This window comes from Saccostrea cucullata, unplaced genomic scaffold, assembly GCF_032062105.1.
Source record: "Saccostrea cucullata isolate Sc308-1 unplaced genomic scaffold, CSIRO_AGI_Scuc_v1 ctg2898, whole genome shotgun sequence".
In the NCBI taxonomy this organism is placed as follows: domain Eukaryota; kingdom Metazoa; phylum Mollusca; class Bivalvia; order Ostreida; family Ostreidae; genus Saccostrea; species Saccostrea cuccullata.
The window spans coordinates 89,794-110,803 of record NW_026918044.1 but is presented as its reverse complement, the minus strand read 5'-3'; the positions used below and the strand labels follow the sequence as shown (position 1 = coordinate 110,803).

The 21,010-nt window shown below is 32.5% G+C and overlaps 2 protein-coding genes across 2 annotated transcripts; one reads left to right on the top strand and one right to left on the bottom strand.

Annotated features, from left to right (window-relative positions):
- The first annotated feature begins 402 nt into the window (after window positions 1-402).
- Window positions 403-5,559, top strand: LOC134238201 (uncharacterized). The gene is made up of 9 exons (XM_062720353.1): window positions 403-493; window positions 1,093-1,169; window positions 1,451-1,568; window positions 2,385-2,461; window positions 3,162-3,282; window positions 3,528-3,595; window positions 3,714-3,756; window positions 5,067-5,132; window positions 5,399-5,559. Exons 1-9 carry the CDS (start codon window positions 467-469, stop codon window positions 5,456-5,458), a joined length of 657 nt encoding a protein of 218 aa, XP_062576337.1. The 5' UTR covers window positions 403-466; the 3' UTR covers window positions 5,459-5,559.
- Window positions 5,560-6,964: 1,405 nt separating this feature from the next.
- Window positions 6,965-11,691, bottom strand: LOC134238353 (uncharacterized). The gene is made up of 3 exons (XM_062720512.1): window positions 11,654-11,691; window positions 11,363-11,532; window positions 6,965-7,356 (listed from the first exon to the last, which is right to left on the bottom strand). The coding sequence occupies exons 1-3, from the start codon at window positions 11,671-11,673 to the stop codon at window positions 6,965-6,967; spliced, it is 582 nt and encodes a 193-aa protein (XP_062576496.1). The 5' UTR covers window positions 11,674-11,691.
- Between the last annotated feature and the right edge of the window lie 9,319 nt (window positions 11,692-21,010).

The window sequence follows — 21,010 nt, the reverse complement described above, 5'->3', positions numbered from 1 at the left end:
GGTCAAAACTTTTGGCTAACGAATTACACTGTAAGATACCCAAATGTATTTTTAAAATATTTCCGAATACTCGATATAGACATTAATCATGTTAAACTAAATATTTATTTACATTGTATTTCATTAAAAATGTCTTTCGACTGACTGACATAACATGATTTTAACAAAATCTTTCCAAATATTGTCTGGGTGTTCAACATTCTCTCTCTCTCTCTCTCTCTCTCTCTCTCTCTCTCTCTCTCTCTCTCTCTCTCTCTCTCTCTGAGTGTTTATGTGTTATTTTAAAAATTAATCCACCTATCCGGAAAAACCTGCGCTAACGTGACGTCACAATGAGGCTACAGAGACGTAAGTAAAACTAATCCACCTATGTGACATCACAGTTCAAAAAACGTCATAATGGGAGAAACGTCATCATAAACGTTGCAGCTATAGCAACATAATTTTCAGTGAAAAGTCAAACTGAATGAAGATGGCGGCAAATTCACTCGAGGTAGATAATTATTTTATATTTTTAATTCTTTTTATGAATCTTTTGGAAATTCTTAGGTTTTGATTTAGCTAATTGTTACCATGAAATGCAAGGAACAAACATCAAGCAGGATTCAGTTGAGGGGGCTTGTTTGTACTAAACAGGGAATTTTTAACAATTTTTAACAATGGCATCTTTTTTTTCTGACTAAATTACTATTTGATTTAATATTACATGTACTTTTTAAGAGTATATACTGTATATATGTACAACGGAGACAGAAGTGGGACTTGTAGCAGATCGATTAGGGGAATCAAGAACATGTAAATATAAGGAATAACTGTCAGATTTATTTTTTATTTCATGACGGTGGTCAATCATTTGGCTTTACGTTGTTTATGCAAATTACCACACAAGCCACTCGATTGATCACATCATGAAATAAAAAAAAAATAGACAGTTATTCCTTAAATTCAATGCACGGTGTGGACATGTGGATGACATTTTAAGAACATCATATATATTATGTAACCAGTTACAGGTACTGTGCTAAATTTTGACTACGCCAATGTAAATCTATAGTATACCTACATATAAAACATTTTAACAATTGTTTCCAGTTGAGGGTCTTGCTTAGATCCCTGAATAAAGTTTTCAACTCTATGACTCTAAGGCAGTGTACATTCCTGCATCAAATGTGAGTAAAGAAAATCCGTTTTGTACAAGAAATATATTTCATGTTAAATCAAGCTAGTACATATAAATATGCTAGTAGCCTTTTTAAGTCATTCAAATATTTTAAGTTCCACATTTTAATGAATAAATTATTCAAATTATATAGAAAGAAAGATCCTTGCTATTGTAGTCAATTATGAAAAAAATAAAAATTTAAATATCTACCATACATTGTTGATAAATTATAAAATCTATTTTTTATTTATTTATTTATTTTCTTTATGTATTTCTATTCTTATTCAGCTTTACCAAAGAACAAGCCGATGAATGTCTTGCTTCTTTCATGGAGAGTTTTTTTGAAAATGACAAGTTTAAAGGTCTACTCGAGAAATCCGCAGATAAAAGCAAGGAAGCTCAGGAGGTATAGGATACCTTAATTTCGTGTTGAACTATATATATATATGTAAATTTACGACTTGATTTCAGTTAAGTGTGCAGTTTTGCATTACGTCACAACCTATTCATGATGACAGCTGCACTCGAGTTAAATAGTACACACCTCCTATACTATAGACATTAATTAATTATACTTTTACCTACATAATAGAGAGGTTGAGATCTTAAACTTGTACGCGTACGTGTACTTGTAGAAATTTTGACGTACACGTACACGTTATTTTTAATTTGTCTGTTGAGATTTTTATGACTTGTAACATGTACGTGTACACTGCGATCGGTATCTCTGTTTCAACTATTTAGAAAGTTTTTAGTCGTCAGTTTGTAAACAAAACTTGATAAAAATAAGTGCTCGTGAAAGTAAACATCATATATAATGTATAACAATAACATTTTCACACTTAAATTGGCTTATTTTTATTATTAAAGCTACACGTTTTCACTTACGTGTAGATTCCATTCTACAAGTTTTACGAACGTGTAGCAATTTTGACGTCACTTAAACTGATGACGCAATACACACAGAATTTAGGTTATTCCCCTACTAGGCGCACCCGCGTACACGTACACGTTTGAAATCTCAACCTCTCTATTGTGGACGTTATGGACGACTTTGTTCCTTTATAAACGTATTTCGTTAAATCTGTTTATTAGCCAGTGGAAATCAATATAATTTATCTCCGCTGTAAGCATCAGTTACTAGTAATTATAATCGAGTTCGCTATAAACGTGTTTTACTGTTTATTTTTTGTTTATTTACATGTACATTTATATCCGACAGTTGTTGTACAAAACCGCAGAGGAAAACATGAGGAATTTGATCAATCGGGCACTTGCTAGAAACGTTAGAATACAAAAGTAAGTACCGGTATATAATGATAATTATGTTATTTCCAAAATGAAGTTTTATTTTTCACACTTAGACTTTTCTAATTGCTTGTATTGCAGATTTTTTTTTATTTTGAAAATAACCCCAGTTTGAAAATTTCAACTTGCAGCTTAGGCGTTCGAAGCAAATTGAAAGTGGGATGGCTATTTGAAAGGGGGAGGGGGGCTAACCCAACAAAAAAGGGAAATTCCAATTTTCATGCCTATATTATGCATGTTTATCTTTGCAAAAAGGGGGGGCTAAGCTCCCTCTAGCCCCCCTCCCCCTTTTCCGACGCCTATGTGCGGGAATATTTCAAATGGATTTTTCGTAAACTAGGGTTTTTTGTTGATTTTATATTTGATGTGTTTGATTTCCTAACGCTGGCAACAGAACTGAACACCAGCTAGTATGCGAAAGTTTCTTTTTTTTCATTTTGAGATATACATGTAAGTGATAAATGCCTTAATGTGCAGGGGAGTGTGACAATCATACACGTTAAAAACTTGTTATAAATTTCAAAATAGAAAGAACTAGAGTATGTTTTAAAATTATATTTTTCTGAAAACACTCTTTCTTTTGGCATGGGCTCATCTACCGAAACTATGATAGCCTTTTCACACCTGAGAACGCCACGCCTTACTGAAGGTCCAAAACAGAGAATTGTACTAGCTATTCTTTTCTCTATAGTGAATTCAGACGACAGTTCATAGTCCAGCATCCATTGTCTCAACAACTCACGGCAGAGCAGGACGCACAAACCACAGCCAAAGTTAAACAGCGTCAAGCAGAGAAACTGGACTTGCAACAGGTATATATTTCTAAGGCCATACCAATTTAATTTTTGCTGCTCCTAGAAGCTTTACAAAATACCCGGTAATTTTTATTTTTATTTTCCGCACCAAGGAAATTCTGTGCTAGTTTCTGTTCTATTTCCGCTTCATTTATTTTTTTTTTTTAATTTTTGGTTATGCTCTTTAAAAATTACAATTGAAAATTAAATACCAAATATATTCTTTAAAATAATTCTTTTATTCTTTTTTAATTACTTTAAAGGCTTTGAGCAACACAGCTTCAGAAACCGTTGAAGATCTGTTCCAAAGTGCCGCTAACAATTATGCAAGGTTTGCTATAACTAAGGACATGCAACTAAATGAGATTTGGATATGCTTTTTTTTATGTTTATACAGAATTATTCTAATATACTTGGTTAAAAGTGAAAAATGATTCCTTTTATTGCAGATCAAACAGTGGTGAGCAAAGAACGGAGTTGGTCAATGAAAAGGTACGAATCTGTTACAATTTTTTAAAGAAAATGTCATGCTTATTAGAAAAATGACTTTAAATCTGTAAGATGGAGGGCTGTTAATTCCAAGCTTATTTTGTACAGTGAAGTATATCAGTATATCGCAGTATACATCTTAATATTTCCATTTCTAATTTTTTATCTCTGTGATAACTGTTTGAAAGTTGGGGGAATTTATTTCTTGATAATTCTGCCCGAATGTAAATTAGGCAGGTCGATAGGTAAGCAGCTAAGGATGCTTAAGGTAAATTCCACCCTCCTATGATGTCATAGGTTTTTGCAAAAACTGTAATTAGTTTAAATTCATACCTTATAGAAAAATTCTCTTGGAAGAATGCTTTACAATAGGTGTAATGATAAATATTGTTTAGTTAAAGAATTTAATAAATGCATATTTTCTATATTTAATTAATTATTCAATCTTTAAAAAATGTTGAAAAGGGCAATAACTCCTTCTAAGGTCTCTTCATTCAGGCATTTGCTTTACTGTAAAATAGTTTCCCTGATATTCACAATTCAAAAGTATCTTTTAAGTAGGAAGTATTTAGGAACACTCAGCATCAGAATTATGCATTTTAACCAGTCTTTACATATTTTTCTCAATACTGTTTACAAAAAATGTACAATGTTTTATGCTGACATACACTTCTGTTTATTTATGTTTCGCATCTTAAATAATATGCCTAATATGGTGACCTGTACTTTTTTTGCAATAAATGGAAAGTTTAAAGTATATTAAATGAAAATAAATGCAGTTTTTGTACTTTGAACCTATAAAATTATGAGGATGGAAACTCCTTAATACGCATGCAATTCTCGTGCGCCTCTGTCTCTGTGTCTCACGATAAGGAGGCCAAATATGCATGTAAATCTCGTACTGCTGCCTTTGTGTTTGACGTCAGTGTGCGAGGACTATTAAATAGGCATGGAAGTCCTCGTGTAATTTAAATCTATTAGTCTATATTTTTAACGTCTAAGTCTACAATTTTATTTCACAATGAAATGGAAATATAAGGAATCACTGTCTAGTTTTGAGAGTATGCCAGGGACATCAACAATAGTGGGAAACATGGGATAATTTTAGCATAACGGGCTTCCTTAATTAATACATGTACAATACACATCATTAATCCACAGTTGTGTTGCCCCCTCCCCGCTTAAAAAGAACTTATTCTGGAATTGCCATCGTTATTTTGTGACTTGACAACCCCTCCCCCCCCCCCCCCCCCAAAAAAAAAGGGGGGGATTGCTGAAAGGCACCTTGATAGATTTATCTATATGTTTTTCAGAAAGAATCATCATTAAGGAGAAGTTGGAGAAAATTTTTCCGCCGTGTTGATGGAACAAATGAACAGGTATCGATGTTATTTATAATTTCATTAATTTTATTTTATCCATTTCGATATCTAAAATAATAGGCTGGCAATTCTATATCCTGTTGTGAGAAAAAGAATTCTTACTGCTATTGTGAATATTTTCACAGATTTTTTTTCTCTTCATTATCTGATTATTTAAATTCATTGCATATACAGTTGGTTTGCCGATAGAAAAATTGAAGTGAATAATCCTTAATGCTCTTTGTACTAAACATTTTCTTGGCATTTTTTCCTCTTCATTTCAGCAAAAGAAAGACAAGCCAGGATTGTTTTCACGACTGCGCCGCTCATTAAACCTTCGTTAATGTCCTACTTTCATGAATTAATTATTTGATATAAAATAGTATTAATGTATTTATTAAGTCGTATAGAAGAAATATATTATACTACAAGTACATAATATGCTTTTTCAATAAACTTTGAAAGGCATTCAAACATTGTTGGTTGTCACTATGTACTTCTTAGCGCGTGTGAATCACAGGTACTTGTGGACAGGACCCCCCCCCCCCATTTTTTTTGTTGAGCGATTATTTTTGGGTTTTGATGATTTATTCCAATTGCAAACATGTTGAATAAGTGTAATAAATATAAATTGTGAAAAAAACTGTCAAATAAGCCCCGGGGTTTAATATCGGGGGGTGGGGTGGGGGTCCTGTCCACAAGTACCTGTGGTGTGAATGCATGTGAATATGCATATTTACAGCTAGGACTTAGCTCACTTGAGCCAATGGTTGGCTTTTCTGATCACCTGTCGTCCATCTGTGTGCCTGTCTGTCTGTCCATCCTTAAAATTTGAATTCTCGACTTGTTCTCAGGATTTAAAAATAACTTAACTAGCGTACAACAAAGTTAGATAAATTTTTTAATTGTTTTGCTTTTCGATTCCTAAATGAAAGGGATAAATGTTTTGTTTCGCATGGGAGTGTATCAATCAAACACGTTCAAAATTCGATATGACTTTCAAGATAGAAAGAAGTTCAAGAACACGTTTTTTTTTTTTTTGAAAAAAAAATTTAGAAAAGCTTTCACTTTGGACATGGAGATTTACCGAAACTGTATCCTTTTCCCAATGCTTTCCCAAATGATGCTCCGCAAACTATAGTCTGTTCCCTGTAGTTTGCTTTCCCATAATGCTCAGCAAATTAATCCGAATCATATAAATGTGCAATGGCCATGGGCTTTAAAGATCAATACATCAGATCTAATCAAAATTACTGGTATGTGACTGAGTTTTTAATATTATATAAAATATATCAGGGATGTATAGTTTTCGTACATGTACAATGTGTATGTATGTTGTTGCTTTGTAATGTGAACCAGTCCACTGTGCATTCGAACCCCACTCGGATAGCTAAGTTTCGTTGAAAACTTGTAGATGCACATAAATAGATTTTCCCATATCTAGCGCTTCATAAAAAAACATGCCTGATTTGAATGGGGTCAAGATTAAAAAAAAATACTAGCCTGGGGCCATAAAACTTAGATGAGCTCACTTTTGATCTCAGTCTTACTTTTTTCAAAGAAATTATGGAAGAGACTGAGATCAAAAGTGAGCTCGTCTAAGTTTTATAGCCCCCAGGCCTGGTGATCCTATTAAGTGATTATATTGTATTGTAAATTATGAAAATTATGCATGAAAGAGGAACCATATTCAAGAGGAGTCGCAGTTATAATTATTTTAATTCAGTATGTTATGGTATGCTAATTGAAAACTTAATACTAGTACATTACATGTTTTTCCCTTTACTGACACCAATTTTTCATAAAATAAAAACATATCTTGTGTTTGCAAATTTTAATTAGCTCTTCTTCTACAACATAAAGCAAGCAATCGAACTTGCTTGATGTAAAGCTGTAGTACTGTAAGTCTCAATCCATGCCTTTTCACCTGAATTCAGCTTGACAACGCTCATTCTACTACAGGATTCCGAATCGTTTGATGATCCAGTATCATTGCAATAATTTTTCCCCCTCTTCTGTCCGCCAGCATTCAATAATGTATAAGATACTTTTCCAGGCCAAACAACTGTCGTCCATTCAAATACATAGAGCCCTGTCTTAGGGGCTGTAAATATTCCAGTAGACCCGTCATATCCATGGCCAGCATTTAGAGCTACTTTTCCAAAAATAACTCTGCCAGTAAAGGAATTCCGACTTTTTGTTAAGGAAGCCTCAAAAGCGACAGCACGGTTGACGGATGTATCTGTAAATTTGACAACAAAAAGGCACACGGTTAACTGCTAAAAAATGATATACAGAAAAGGTTTAGTTAAGGATTAAGAATAAGGTTAAAATTAATGAAAGTGCAAGGATGTGTCAATCAAACCCGCCAAAAAATTTCAAGTTTTAATATTTACATTTGCCAATGTCTTTCCTTATACCGGTATGACAATACTAAAAAAATGAAATTCAATTTTCGATGACATGCAGTCGGTCACATGATCAGACTTTCTTGCGTATCGAAAGCAAACTGCACGTGCAATTTGGAAAGCTCCGACTGTGACGTCACATAACGTCGTAGTAACGTTACGTTGCATTTCAAAATCTAAGTCTAAATAATGCCTATTATATGTATACAGTGTATTTGTTTGTAAAATGAATGAAAACGTAAAATATAAATATAAGAAATAAAATATCATTTGTAGAGTTTCATTGTGGTATGACATGAAGTCGGTACGTGATCAAATTTACTATAACGCCCTTGATATGAAATTTTGAAGACCATATTAAGTAAAGATTCGTTTATGTTAAGGTTCATAAACCCTCTGCTCACTCATATGAATGTTGCTTGAACCTTCATGATTTTCCAAAAGAAATGTATTTTATAAGCAAAATACTGCCATTTATAGCATAGCTTGCGGGGCAAAATTGGACAAAAAAGACACTTCAACTTGGCAAATCTATAAAGGAATAATAGACATTTATGTCAATAAGAGTTATCTCTCTTGTCAGAGTATCAATGACCCTTAAATGTGACATTTCATGATTTTTCCTCATTATGTCATCAATTTTTAGCCGGACTTATTGCTCAAAGAGCAATTGCCGGCTTATGTGATCCTGTTCAAGACAGGATGTCAACCCCATAGTCGCCATTTTAAATTTACGTGTAAAAATATATTCCTTACTCTCAACCGCTTTTGAGATAATACAAACGCTAAATAAAGCAACAAGAATAAAACGAAGTTTTATCTAAATAAATAAACATATTTAGTAACCTTTGAAAACTCCTGTCTTAAGTCAAAGAACATAGATCATTAGTGTAAGGATTTTTGATAATCAGTGTTACATTATCTTAGTTCTCTACACATGTATACGAAGAGAAGCAGGAGACAGGGAACCAGACTGGCCTGTTTGTTTATTTTCAGTTGCGGTACCAGATTAATTCTGATTCTGACAAAATCGGACAGTGGTATTAGGATCGAAACTTACTGTAAGTGTCTTATCATTTATATTGATAGTTTTAAATTGATTTTTCATCAGAATTTTAAATTATATATTTTTTTTAGACGGTGGCTATATATAGCCACAGGCTAATGCTGCTGGTCTGGGCTATGAGTGTAAACACATGGGGACCCTAGCGGCGATCTTTGCAGAGTCAAAATAATGAAAGTAGACTTATTTCGATGTTTGAAAATAAAATGTACATATATAGGTTAACGAATACTTTCAAGTTATTACAAAGACATTTCGTTGATGGATACAAAGCCTAATTAATTCCTTATATTTGCCGTTATGAATATTTCTCGTTTTATATGTTAATACAATATAAACGTATGATTCATGTAAGAAATTCTTAATGATTCTACTCTGCAAATGAGCCCGGCTCTCTGTACTTCTGAGTACTTTGATTTTTCTGTGCAACAAACGCGTAATTTTTGAACTTCCTTCGTAATGTCTATACCAGGTTTCTCTAGATTTATTACATGTATTTAGATTTCGGAAATTGGTTGAAATGGGGGGTACGATTGGGGGTAAATTAGGGGTACTACAACCGGCCACAGAGTTTGCCGATTACTTTTAACTTTGCTAATAATTGTTTACACGGCTGACTATCAATACTCATCGAGTCTACTAGTTTATTAATTAGAAATCTAACGGACAAAACAATGTATTCTTCATATATACAAATTATGTCCTAAAGATTTCGATTTTCATGTTGAACGTTTTTGGATATCTGTTTTTAATTCATTTTCAATACATAAAACAAATAAAAATCATTGCTTCTTGGAGAATTTCCCGTTTTACTTTCATTATTCTCGGAATCTAACTTCGTTGACATATCCATGTACAGGCAGGCCTAACATATTCGGATTGCTTCGTAATGGGTTCATATATAATTGGTTAAATCTGTAAACTCAAGTATGTCTTCGAAATTACCGTCAATAACACGGTATAGCGTTGAAACTAGTCATTTTAATCAGTTATTTGTTGTTTTATAGAATAGCGCCTATACAGCAATTGTCTCTGATGACGTCATGAAAAAGAGCGATAACTCTATCGCCCATGTCTATAAATAAAGATATTTGAACAGGTATTTTGCGTTAATATCTGGATTTTTTTTTTTAAACAAACACAACCATAAACATTCATTTAATGCTTTTAATGAATTATAAACATTATTTTTAAGATCTATTTTTACCGTGCTTGACCTTTAAATATCAAATATAGTCATGTATAGGCAACGTTTTTTTGTGTTTAATAAATTCGTAGTTTCCATCTGTTACATATATATGTATTTTTGGTTGATTTGTACGTGTTTATAATACAGTGAAATCACTTATTGTTGGTGGGGGTTAATTTTTGTTGTGTTCGTGATATCGAGCTAGAGGCCCACGAATTTATTACACCAAAAATGTAAAATTTCATATGCATTAATACTACTGAACATTTTCCAGCCACGAAATCAAATCCCCACAAACCAATGCTATCAAATGTACTGTCTATTATCCTTCTTATATATTATATTTATATAATATTTAATAATATCCTTCTTATATATTATATTTCTTCCTCAAGTAAGTACGTAGATTCAAGTTTGATCAAGTCATGTCCCACGGGACAAGGTGGGGGCACCATGCCATGGGGGATAAAACTTGCAGTTTATATAGTGTCCAATCAAGAACAGAAAATCCATGCATTATTAATCATATTGATATAATATGTATAGCATCCTCATGTAACCAAGATTCAAGTTCGTTCAAATCAAAACCCCTGGAAGTGAATTGGTAGATACAATGGGGGATTTTTAACATGAGAATAAACGTAAATATATATATTAGGAAAAAATGTTACGATACCCCCCCCCAAGAACCATAAAATCAGAATAAGTCATTTCAAAATTAATATACATTGGATGCATACTCGGTAAGTGTCGATTCAGGTTTATTTAAGGAGGAATGCCACACCAAATTTTTATTTTATAGATCTGTGAGTCAACCTTTTTAAACATCAATATAATTGTTATACCCCCGCTTGAAAAGCGGGAGGGTATAAAGTAATCATTTATTCCGTCCGTCTGTACGTCTGTCCTTCCGTCCTTCTGTTACGCTTTGGGATACCCATTTCTTACCCGCAACTCCTCCCATACCACTGAATGAAATTTGATGAAACTTTCGCAGAATCTTTATTACAGATTGCAATTGTGCACCTCCTATTTTACTTTTTGATCTGACACATACTTTGGGTTTTCCAGCCACAGCAAAACATGGACTTTGCCATTAAAACTACTAGTATATGGAGGCGGGGGTATCATTTAGTGAGCTCATCGCTCACAGTACATCTAGTTTATACAAAAATCATGTAATTAAATTAGAAACTAAAAATAGAATATACAAAGCCATAAATTAGTTATATTGATATGGAAGCATATATTCATGTGGTATGTATATATACATTTGTTCAAATCTTGATCCCTGGAGGTAGGATGGGCCACACCAAAAGCAGGGAAATATTTACTCAGGTGAGCGTTGTGGTCCACGAGCCTCTTTTTTTAATGTTAATGTCTTTCAACCTTTATAATGAAATGGACGTAATGAAGAAGAATATCGAAGCATTCGTTGTTCTCAAAACGGAGGGGATGAGGGTTAGGGGGTCACCGTCTCATAATTAAAATTTGGCTTGAGCCTGCGGTTTACTACAATGTTTTTTATGATTATATACATCTGATATTTTTATTACATTTAACATAAAACAGTTAATGTATCACTCACTTTTAGAGTCGACTTTACAGTTGGCCTTAACATATCCGACAGCCTTACAGGCATTGATCAAACTCGATATGTCATCCACGATGTCTTTTAATTTCTCACGCTGCAACTTTTTTTCTTTTGCTTGTACAAAACTCACCATCAAAAGGAGATAAACTATCGAGAGTTTCATCCTGCAAAAATAATTATTCTTTTAATCTGATATATTTTTGGAAAAAAATTGTTTGTTTTTTTTTTAAATAGATAAAATAAATTTAAAATAGTTTTAAATTGACATTTTGAAAAAAATCAAACCTTCTTGTCACTACCAACATTCAGAAATTCGAGTTAAAGATGATATATAAATACTTGATTATAAATTTATACTATTTCTTATTAAAAAAAATATGCCAGTGAATATGAAATATGATCTCATGTACGTGCTGCCAAATAAGTATATCGCATGTTTAAATAAATTTGAAACAGATGTGAAAAAATTAGTGGTGATCCAAAATAAAAACCTATAGTTAAACTCCCTAGTCTAGAGAGTAAGTAACTTGTGGACTAAACGTATATTGCATTACCAAGAATTTAAATTTATTTTTTTTTCTACTGAAATTTCAACAGGGAACATTTGCTGCATGTAAAATTTAGTCCCTCCCCTTACCTGAGAAAACCGCACGGTTAAAAATCTCGGCCTTTAAAGCAAATGTTCCCTGTTGAAATTTCAGTAGAAAAAAAAATAAATTTAAATTCTTGGTACTACTTTTATGATGAACAGTAGACCATCAAGCTGTACAGGTAATACCAATGGACTTTCTGTGTATACTGTTTGTGTATGGTGATAAGCGTTTCCAGCGGTCTGCACCACATTTGCTTTCACCATACACAAACAGTATACACAGAAAGTCCATGGGTATTACCTGTACAGCTTGATGGTCTACTGTTCATCATAAAAGTAGTACAATTCGACATCGTAAATAAAAAACATCAATAGTAATTAATGATAATTGTAAAATGTCGTCATTTCAGACTTATATCTACATGTAATATCAAACAAGCAGAAATCTCACAGGCCGACTTTTTGTACCAAAAAAATCTACGGTATGTTGTACGTCACATATACAGCAGTAACGACTTGAGTTCGATGTAAATAAAAATTAATATTCACTATGAAATACAGGTATAATTTCAAAAGTAAAATACTCATCCCTAATTGTCTGTCCCTTTCAAAATCTTAAAAAACTATTCATGATTATCGTTAATATATACAAGTATAGTAACAATTAGAGCTTCGATCACGGTCAAAAAGTAACAGTAACTTGCCATTTGCATAAAAAGTCGCGTGGTCCTATTTTTAGCAAATGTACATTCTGTATCCAATTGTGAAAAATTCGCGATAACGATGTTTTTGTAAAGTTAAATCTACATACAAGTATATGTGTATTTTAAGTTAATTTAGATTATAATTTTAATTAACAAATTAAAACAAAATATTAAATTATTGCTAACATGATTGTGCATTTCTTTCAAAACTATTTTAACACCCGTGACCTTGAACAGGGGTAACAATGCAACCCACGAAGCAAGAAATGTTCGGTTATAAAAAGGAAAAGAAAAGAAATTCTTAATACTTTAATACTTGTCCAGACAAACTTATAGATGTTTCTTATATTTTGTTTTCATCCTTAGTTATCCATTACATGCAAAAAGTGTTACCATCTTATTTCTCGTTTATTTTATCGTAATTTTTCACCGCGTCTATAAACAAGAATCATTCTTAATTTTTACGAGTGAAAACAAGATTTCACATATGCAATTTTCATTAGTAAAAATATACACAATCTTGATTTATTTTATTGAAATACAATGAGACAAAAATTTATTTTTAAATGACTTGTTTGCAATACAGATATTTAATTAATTTTAATCAAACTGAAATAATTTGCATCGAAATGGGTTTATGCAAGCTATTCCCACCGACCAAGTAAATCTGAAGGCGGTGCTTATTATCTCGGGCTTTAACGCAAAAAAAAAGGATCGAGCGGGTCCGGGGTATTTTACCAACTAAGGTGACGACCGTTTGACTCTGCGGGGGCGCGGGCTGCATGGCAAAATGTAAAGAAAAAGATCCCCCCCCCCACCGACAAATAAAATACTAGTACTGGAAATGAATTATACATCCCAGACTGGAAAGAAAATAAATAATATGCACTTTTCTAGTGTTGCTCTCCCTCCAGAAATAGAGTTTAGGAATTAGCTATAGGGCATTTTCTTTTTTTGGGGGGGGGGGGGGGGGGGGGGGCATTTTTTCAATAAAGATGAAAAAGATCGAATTAACTGTCCATCTGGAATGAAAATAAATAATCTGACTCAAACAAAAAAAAATGTCACTTCTCCCCTTCAGAATCACATTGTCGTACACGAAGCAGTTGAAAAGAAAGAAGGGTTACAGATGTGCCCCTAAATATCTTCAATGATCCAATCATTTTCGCCGCTCGATTAGGACTTCAATGTGCCCTTTCCTCCGATCTGGCCTACCTGTTCAATCGTTTTAAAGATAAATCAAGGAATAAAGTTACTAACGTTATTCATTCCAATGCCCTTTTCATCATGTTTAAAAATAAAGCTTACATGTGAAACTTTTTTCCTCAAGCATAGAAATTTCAAATTTGAAATATTTAATACATGTATTTAGAAGATCTTCGATTTCTATGAGCATTGCACATGGTACAGAAAATAGATCGGGTTCGATATTTCGGCAACACTTTGCGCCAATTTTGAAAGACCAATCAAAAGCTTTGTTTGGAACCGCGTGTGGTAAAGTGTCAACATGTAGGAAGAGGGATGCTGAGTCAGCTCCTTAGGTATCCCAGGCTTTTGTCCAAAAGAGATATATTTGTATACGAGCATATTGTGATTAATTTAGATTATCTAATCAGTATTTCTGTACGTACATGTAAGAATCAATATGCAACAGCATGCAGCTTCTGAGCCCCCCTCCCTATTCTCATGAAATGTGTGCAGGTCCACAATATTTGTACATGGGCATTCTGGGTCTCGGCGTTGCAATGTCCTTGTTGTGCACAAGAGTTCACATTTTTATCAATAACTCGATTGATTAAGCCATGATCGAGCTAATTGCTTAAACATAATCGACATATATACCACTGGGGGATTTTGAGGGGGCTCAGCCCCCATCCAAAATACTTATAAGATTTAATAAGTAAAATTTTTGTGTTAATGTGGGCTCATACAGTGCCCCCAAACTGGTTGGCCCTCACCTCCCCCTTTTCAAGATTCCAGGATCCACCACTGAATACATTGAATTTGTCTTTGTTTATTTTGTTGTTCAACAAAATTAAATTCCACACAAATTTTTATATGAGAAAGTATATAGAGTTACTAAATTCAAAACAACGAAATTAAATGCCCATGAAACTATTAAAGATGACAAATCAACAAAATTTTATTAATATCCCCACGAAAATTTGTTCTTCAGTTCTAAAGTATATTGTGCCAACTTTGTGCAATGTTGTGTCATGAAACATATATTGCTTAAAAATGTTATTTTTTTTCTTGTATTTAAATTTTAAAAATTATTTTTGTATGTGATATACAGAAAAAATTTGCACTTTCAAGTCAGACTTTCTTATGAAAAGCAACATTACGCACCTACATATTTGACCGTGATGACGTCACAGTTATCACCTTCCAATTATTGGCCTGTCATTGAAAAATGAAATAGTTCAATGTCAATTTTTAAAGTTGTATTGTCATATTGGTAAATGTAATTTAATATTTATCATGTTTATTGCTATAATTAAAGTAACAAGTCTCTCTTTGCCTTATTTGGCATAGCAAGAGCCCACACTTGAATCATCCCTCTTCCCATATGTTAATGTAACAAATACTGCAGGCAACAATTAAGTGGTAACAGCTGGGCACAGACCCACTGTAAAATATTGATGTTTTATAAAGAATGTCACAACGCACCAGTCAGATAAACACATTTCCTCCTGATAGACCCAATATATTTACTAGTGGGTGATTTCATGACTGGATTGGGTGTTAATAACCCAAAATAGATTAAAACAGTTGTAAAGATACGAATGTTACATTTAACAAAAATCTATTTCTTTAACATTTTGGTTCTGAATCTTTTTTATTTAAAGTTGTTCATCATATATATTAAACTAAATATGTCCATAAATGGGAGTTGGATTACACTTATGCAATCAAAACCAATTTTACAATTGGGCAGTCAAGTGAATGAAATTACTATGGAAAACTATTATTATGTTATGCACACTGAAATGAAAGGTCATTGCTTTAAAGTATATATACATGTATATGCAGTAATGTTGCAAACTCCATTTGTATCGTTAGCAGGAGTAGCAGCTTAACTATGCAATTTAAGCATTGATTAATTATATAATTTATGTAAGCTGACTGCATTGTTGAATCATTTCATGATGAAATTAATTGTTGCATATGTAACACACTTATGGGATTGTCCATTGTCCATAAATAATTTTGCATTTTTATTGTAGAAAGTTGTTTGGAATATGACTATAGAGCTTCGTCTACAAGAATAGTGTTATAATAAAGATATTCAAGGTGAGAGTTTAAAATTGATAAAAATTTTAAGTTGTTCATGTATCAAATTATTTTATGGCAGAGTAAAAAGCAAAGATATACACTTGACCCAATTCATAATTGTTTTCTCTCAAAACTATAATACTACTCATTTTTTCCATCTAGAATGCTTAAAGGGTTAAATTGAACTGAACCAAATTTAGCTGCAAGGCTATCTTTTCATCATTACATGTAGGTGACAGTATTTTTCTCAGTTTAATTTATGATCAAATGATGGTTCATTTTTTAAAATTTTATCTTATTATCATAGCACCAGTTTAATTTCCATATTCCCAAAATTGTGTACAGTGACATATTAGCCTGGTTGAATAGAATACGTCTAGACGTACATACTTCTTTATATGGTTTTATTTGACACAAATTAAGTCATAGTTTGATTAATTTTGTTGTGTTTTTGTGAATTGCTGTACCTTTTTTTCAGATTGTACAAAGGACCAAATTTCAGTAGCCCTATACGTGACCTCTGGCACTCCTACTTTACTACAAGACGTGTAAACATTTTAGTGTTAATTGTTCCATTTACAACCAACTGTTGCCATTAAAAAATTTCGTCCTTAAAGATCAAAACTTTTGAATTGTTGTAAGGGTAGCAGCAATCCAGTTAATAGTAAATTAAATGTAAAATGGGGGGAAAAAATGGTTTGTTGATGTACATGTATATAACCCTAAAGTTGTTACACAAGTAGAATACAATAGGCATGTAAATTTAGATAAAACTTGATCAATTTTTGATTCTGTTAAATGGTTTTGTCATAAGTTGCAAAAACAATTCTTTCAACATCAAAAACTTCTCAATATTCTTCAACATTCATACTGTCAGATTTTAATAGGTAGACTTTACTTACTGACGATAAATATACTAAATTTTGTTTACGACAGACTTTGTTGCCATGGGTACTAAAATAAAATTTCTTTTTCCTTATTTATTTTTTCTAAATGCCACTTCCCAATGATTTATTTTAAAATAAATTGCCAAAAAAAAAAAAAGAAAATTCAATAAAGTGCAGATTATATTGCCAATCTATTTCTTTTGAAAGGTCAGAAAAATTTATGGAAAAGGATGTAGATTAAAATGTTTATTTTAAAAGCCTTTGAAGATTGTATTGATGTTGAAAAGAACAACATGTTTACAGGTGAAAGCAGTAAGTTTCTGAGGAAATGACATGATTGGTTGAAATTAGAATTTTGATTATGTGTACATATTTATGCGGATATTGCATATCCTTGTTGTAATGAAATTGGATGATTTTAATTCTTCATATAAAAAATCTTTGCAAATATAGGAAAAAAGGACAGCATGAGAAAAATAAAAAATGTCAAATATAGATATCCTTGATTAACAAATATGGACTCTTTGAATGTTTAGATTTACCAGTCCTTACAATACAAATGTGCATGTATTTAATTTAGTAATTATGGGAAGATGGAAGAGGAGTGCATTGTGGGTGGGTGGGGCAGGAATTTAATTGGTGACTATATGGATGTTAGTTTATTGGTTTTGAAAAAGTTAACATGATTAATGAAATTTATATTTTTGTAACTTATTTGTTAAAATAAGTAGTAAATGGATTTACATATTAGAAATGGTCAGAACAGGTTAAGGTAATTAAAGTACAAAGTGTTATCATGTCTGTGACATATGAAATCAGTTTTGAAGTAGATACAGGTCTGTAACCGATAAATCAAATTATTGGAACTTGTCTTGTGTTACACATCTATGTGCATCAATGAATAAATCTGTAATTATCACGAAAATAAATCTTGCATTTAGTAAGCTTGAACAGAAATTCTGACAGCTAGACTAGAAATTGTGCTATTGAATTTAAATGCCTATACGGTCTGTATAAGCTCCACCTACACTTACAAACCAATATCTGCTTAAGGACATGTCCTTTTATATTTAATTCTTTTTAGTGTCACTGTTTTTGACAGTGATGAAAATAAAAAGAAGAGATTACCCTTGTAGATTAGTTGAGGTGATCTCCCCTTGAAGGTGTTTTTATGGGAGATTACGAGAAAGGAATTTTGCAAGTGCAGGTTTATTGTGTTTTTGATCTACTTGTTGTGTTATGGTCACTCAAGTAGAACGTACAATTGATATGTTGTCAATTGTTGGATAATTAATATATTGAATTCATCTTGGATTTTATTTTTCAGGTTTAAAGGGATATGGATGGATCTTGTGTTTGCAGGGTTTGAGGATAGGGGTACCTGTGTAACTTCAATCTTCTGCATGCAGGTATACTTGCTCATACCTTTAATTTTATTTAATTAAAAAAAAATGTTTTGGGGTTTTAATTAACACCTGTATAATTTATTTCATTTTACTTAAAATTCAGTGCATTGCCATGCATTAAATTCAAAGTATGTTATTTAAGAATCAGTGGATGAAATTGATTCATAGCAATGTTCCCTATATTAACCTGTTAATAAGGCATGAATTCTTAGTTTGATTTACCTAGTACATACAAAAAGTCATTTAGTTTCAGTGTACGTATTTCAGATCTGCATCATATAACACCTTTGATAATTAAGGTTCCATAAATGCATGTGTGTATCCTGTTTTTAAAATCAGTTGACTTACTTTAGTAAATGAAAGAAGCTGTTTATCAGTGTTGTGCTTCAATGAATTTGTAAATGTATATCATGTATATGATTTAGGTCTTTAATGCAGAACCTTTGAGTAGATTAATGTAAAAGCCAATCTTAACTTTATATAAGCACAAGATAATTCTTACATGTATTGCACATTCCAAATATGCCTGATAAGTTAATAACAGAACAGATGAAGTCTATATTAGATGGAGTATTTAAAGGTAAACCCAGGAACTATACAAGTTTAAGATTAAATTTCTTGATAGGCACCCCCCTATTGATGGTTTTTCCCCTGATTTTGCAGGTAACTACTTCGGGTCACTGGACAGGTGTGACAATACAGGCTATTTTTAGATACAGTCTATCCATTGAAAAAATCCCACCTGTTTACTTATAAGGTTGGTGTGTATATACCTGTTCTCAAAGGGATTTCTTGTCTGTGAAGTCCTGTCATGGATGTTTGCATGACAGATTTTGTGAGGGGAGAAATATTGCAAAATTTGTATTATAAAAGTTGAATCTATTTCTTGACAATAGGGATACAATTTCATAAGTGAAAAGGAGTTTAAAGTGTGTCAAACTGCTTGCGTGGCCTAATTGGTTTAAATTTTTCTGTGGTGGGAGAAAGTTTGGACTGGTGAATTCTGTTTGCTTTTTGAGGTAAGAACATACATTTTGAGTTTATAAAATGATTTGTTTATGCTAGTTTTATTGATAGGAATTTGTATGCCATTTCCTTTACATCTTTATGTTTGTTTTTATCTGTATTCATCTCTACAGTTTTGTGCTTATGTGGTTTTGTTCAGATTGCGCAACTCTGCTGTATTATAAAATTTATCATTGTGTTGATTGTTGACTCATGTTTTTAATGCAAATTGTTAGGGCATTGTTTTCTTATGGAATTTTCTATGAAATTTTTTCCCCCGCCACAGCATGACAAGGAGCATATGGTGGGTGTGACTGGTGGACAGGGGATGCTTACTCCTCCATGGCACCTGATCTCTTGTGATGTTTTTAGAGGCTCTGTTTTCACTTCGTGCTGTTCATGGACCAATGGATTTTTTAGCTTCAATACTGACAGTAGCTTCAACTTGTAAAAATAGATCATGCAGTTTTCAGAGTTCTTTGACTAATTAAAAAAATTGTATGATGTTGCTAGTACATAGCTCAGTATCATGCAGTGTTGTCACTAATTTTCAGCGTAATCTTGTTAATCTTTAGGTTACTGGGACACAAGTTAATTAAATAAGTCATTGACACATCAGAGGTGATTATAATTCAGGTCCCCCACATCTAGATACATTTTTTGTACCACAGCCCATCCGATACTTAAGTTCATCTGTTACAGTAGTGGAAAATGTGTATCGATACACAGTGACCCACAGGCGATATACACAACAGGTGGTGACACATTGTAGAATGCGATAACATCTGAAAAAGTCTGACTTCAGATCTACAGGACAGAAAATGTATTGATCTGTGTATAATTCTGTCCCAAGACATGAGGTGAAAAAACTTTTCAACCTGTAAAACAAAATTACCTTGGCTTAAGTGGTGTAACATGTGTAAAGTGCAGTTTGATGCACAGTTTTTGAGGGTGGTGCAGTGCTTTAGAGGTATGTGTTTACGTTTGTATACTAGATCACCTGTTCACCTGTAGATAAGGTAATATGAGGATTTTCTAGTGTATATATGCATTCACTTACTCTGGTGGTATGACTCCAAATGACATTATACATGTAATATGTGCAGAACGTATTTTTGAATTTATTTGAATTTAAAGCATTGTTATCTTATGGAAATTGAGGTGAAATTCCAATCAAATGTCATTTAAAATGTCAGTGCCCTTTTTTGAATTGCACAATAAGCATGATAAGTGCCAAGTAAACTGAAAGGGTGGAATTTAAAAGCACATCACAACAGGATGGGTGGAATTGAATTCCTTGAAGGTAGAGAAATTTGGATTAAATGCTTCAGTCTTTAAAACAGAATAACTCGCAGGATTATAAGTGATTTGTGATTGTATTATTATACAATAGTTATTGGATTATGCATAACCTTTAATTGTTCATGTTAATATAAATCAGATAATGAATTTAGTAAATGTACTTAATATCATTATTATGTAATTCACAAGGCGTACATGTACCCACACCTTATTAAACGAGGCTTGTTTTATTTGATCAGTTAATTAAAGTGATGTGTGTTGTTGTGAATAACAGAGAGCATGTAAATTCAAGTGGAAAGTTCTAAACTTAATTTACATGACACTTGATCCCAAATCTCTGATTTTGGTCTGTTTACAAAGGTACATGTATTACATGCTTTTATCAATTATGGACAGAGGTTATTCATGTTTATGAAATGTGTAAACTCTGGAGAAAGTAAAAGTATAATATTTATTTTTGTTTTATATTT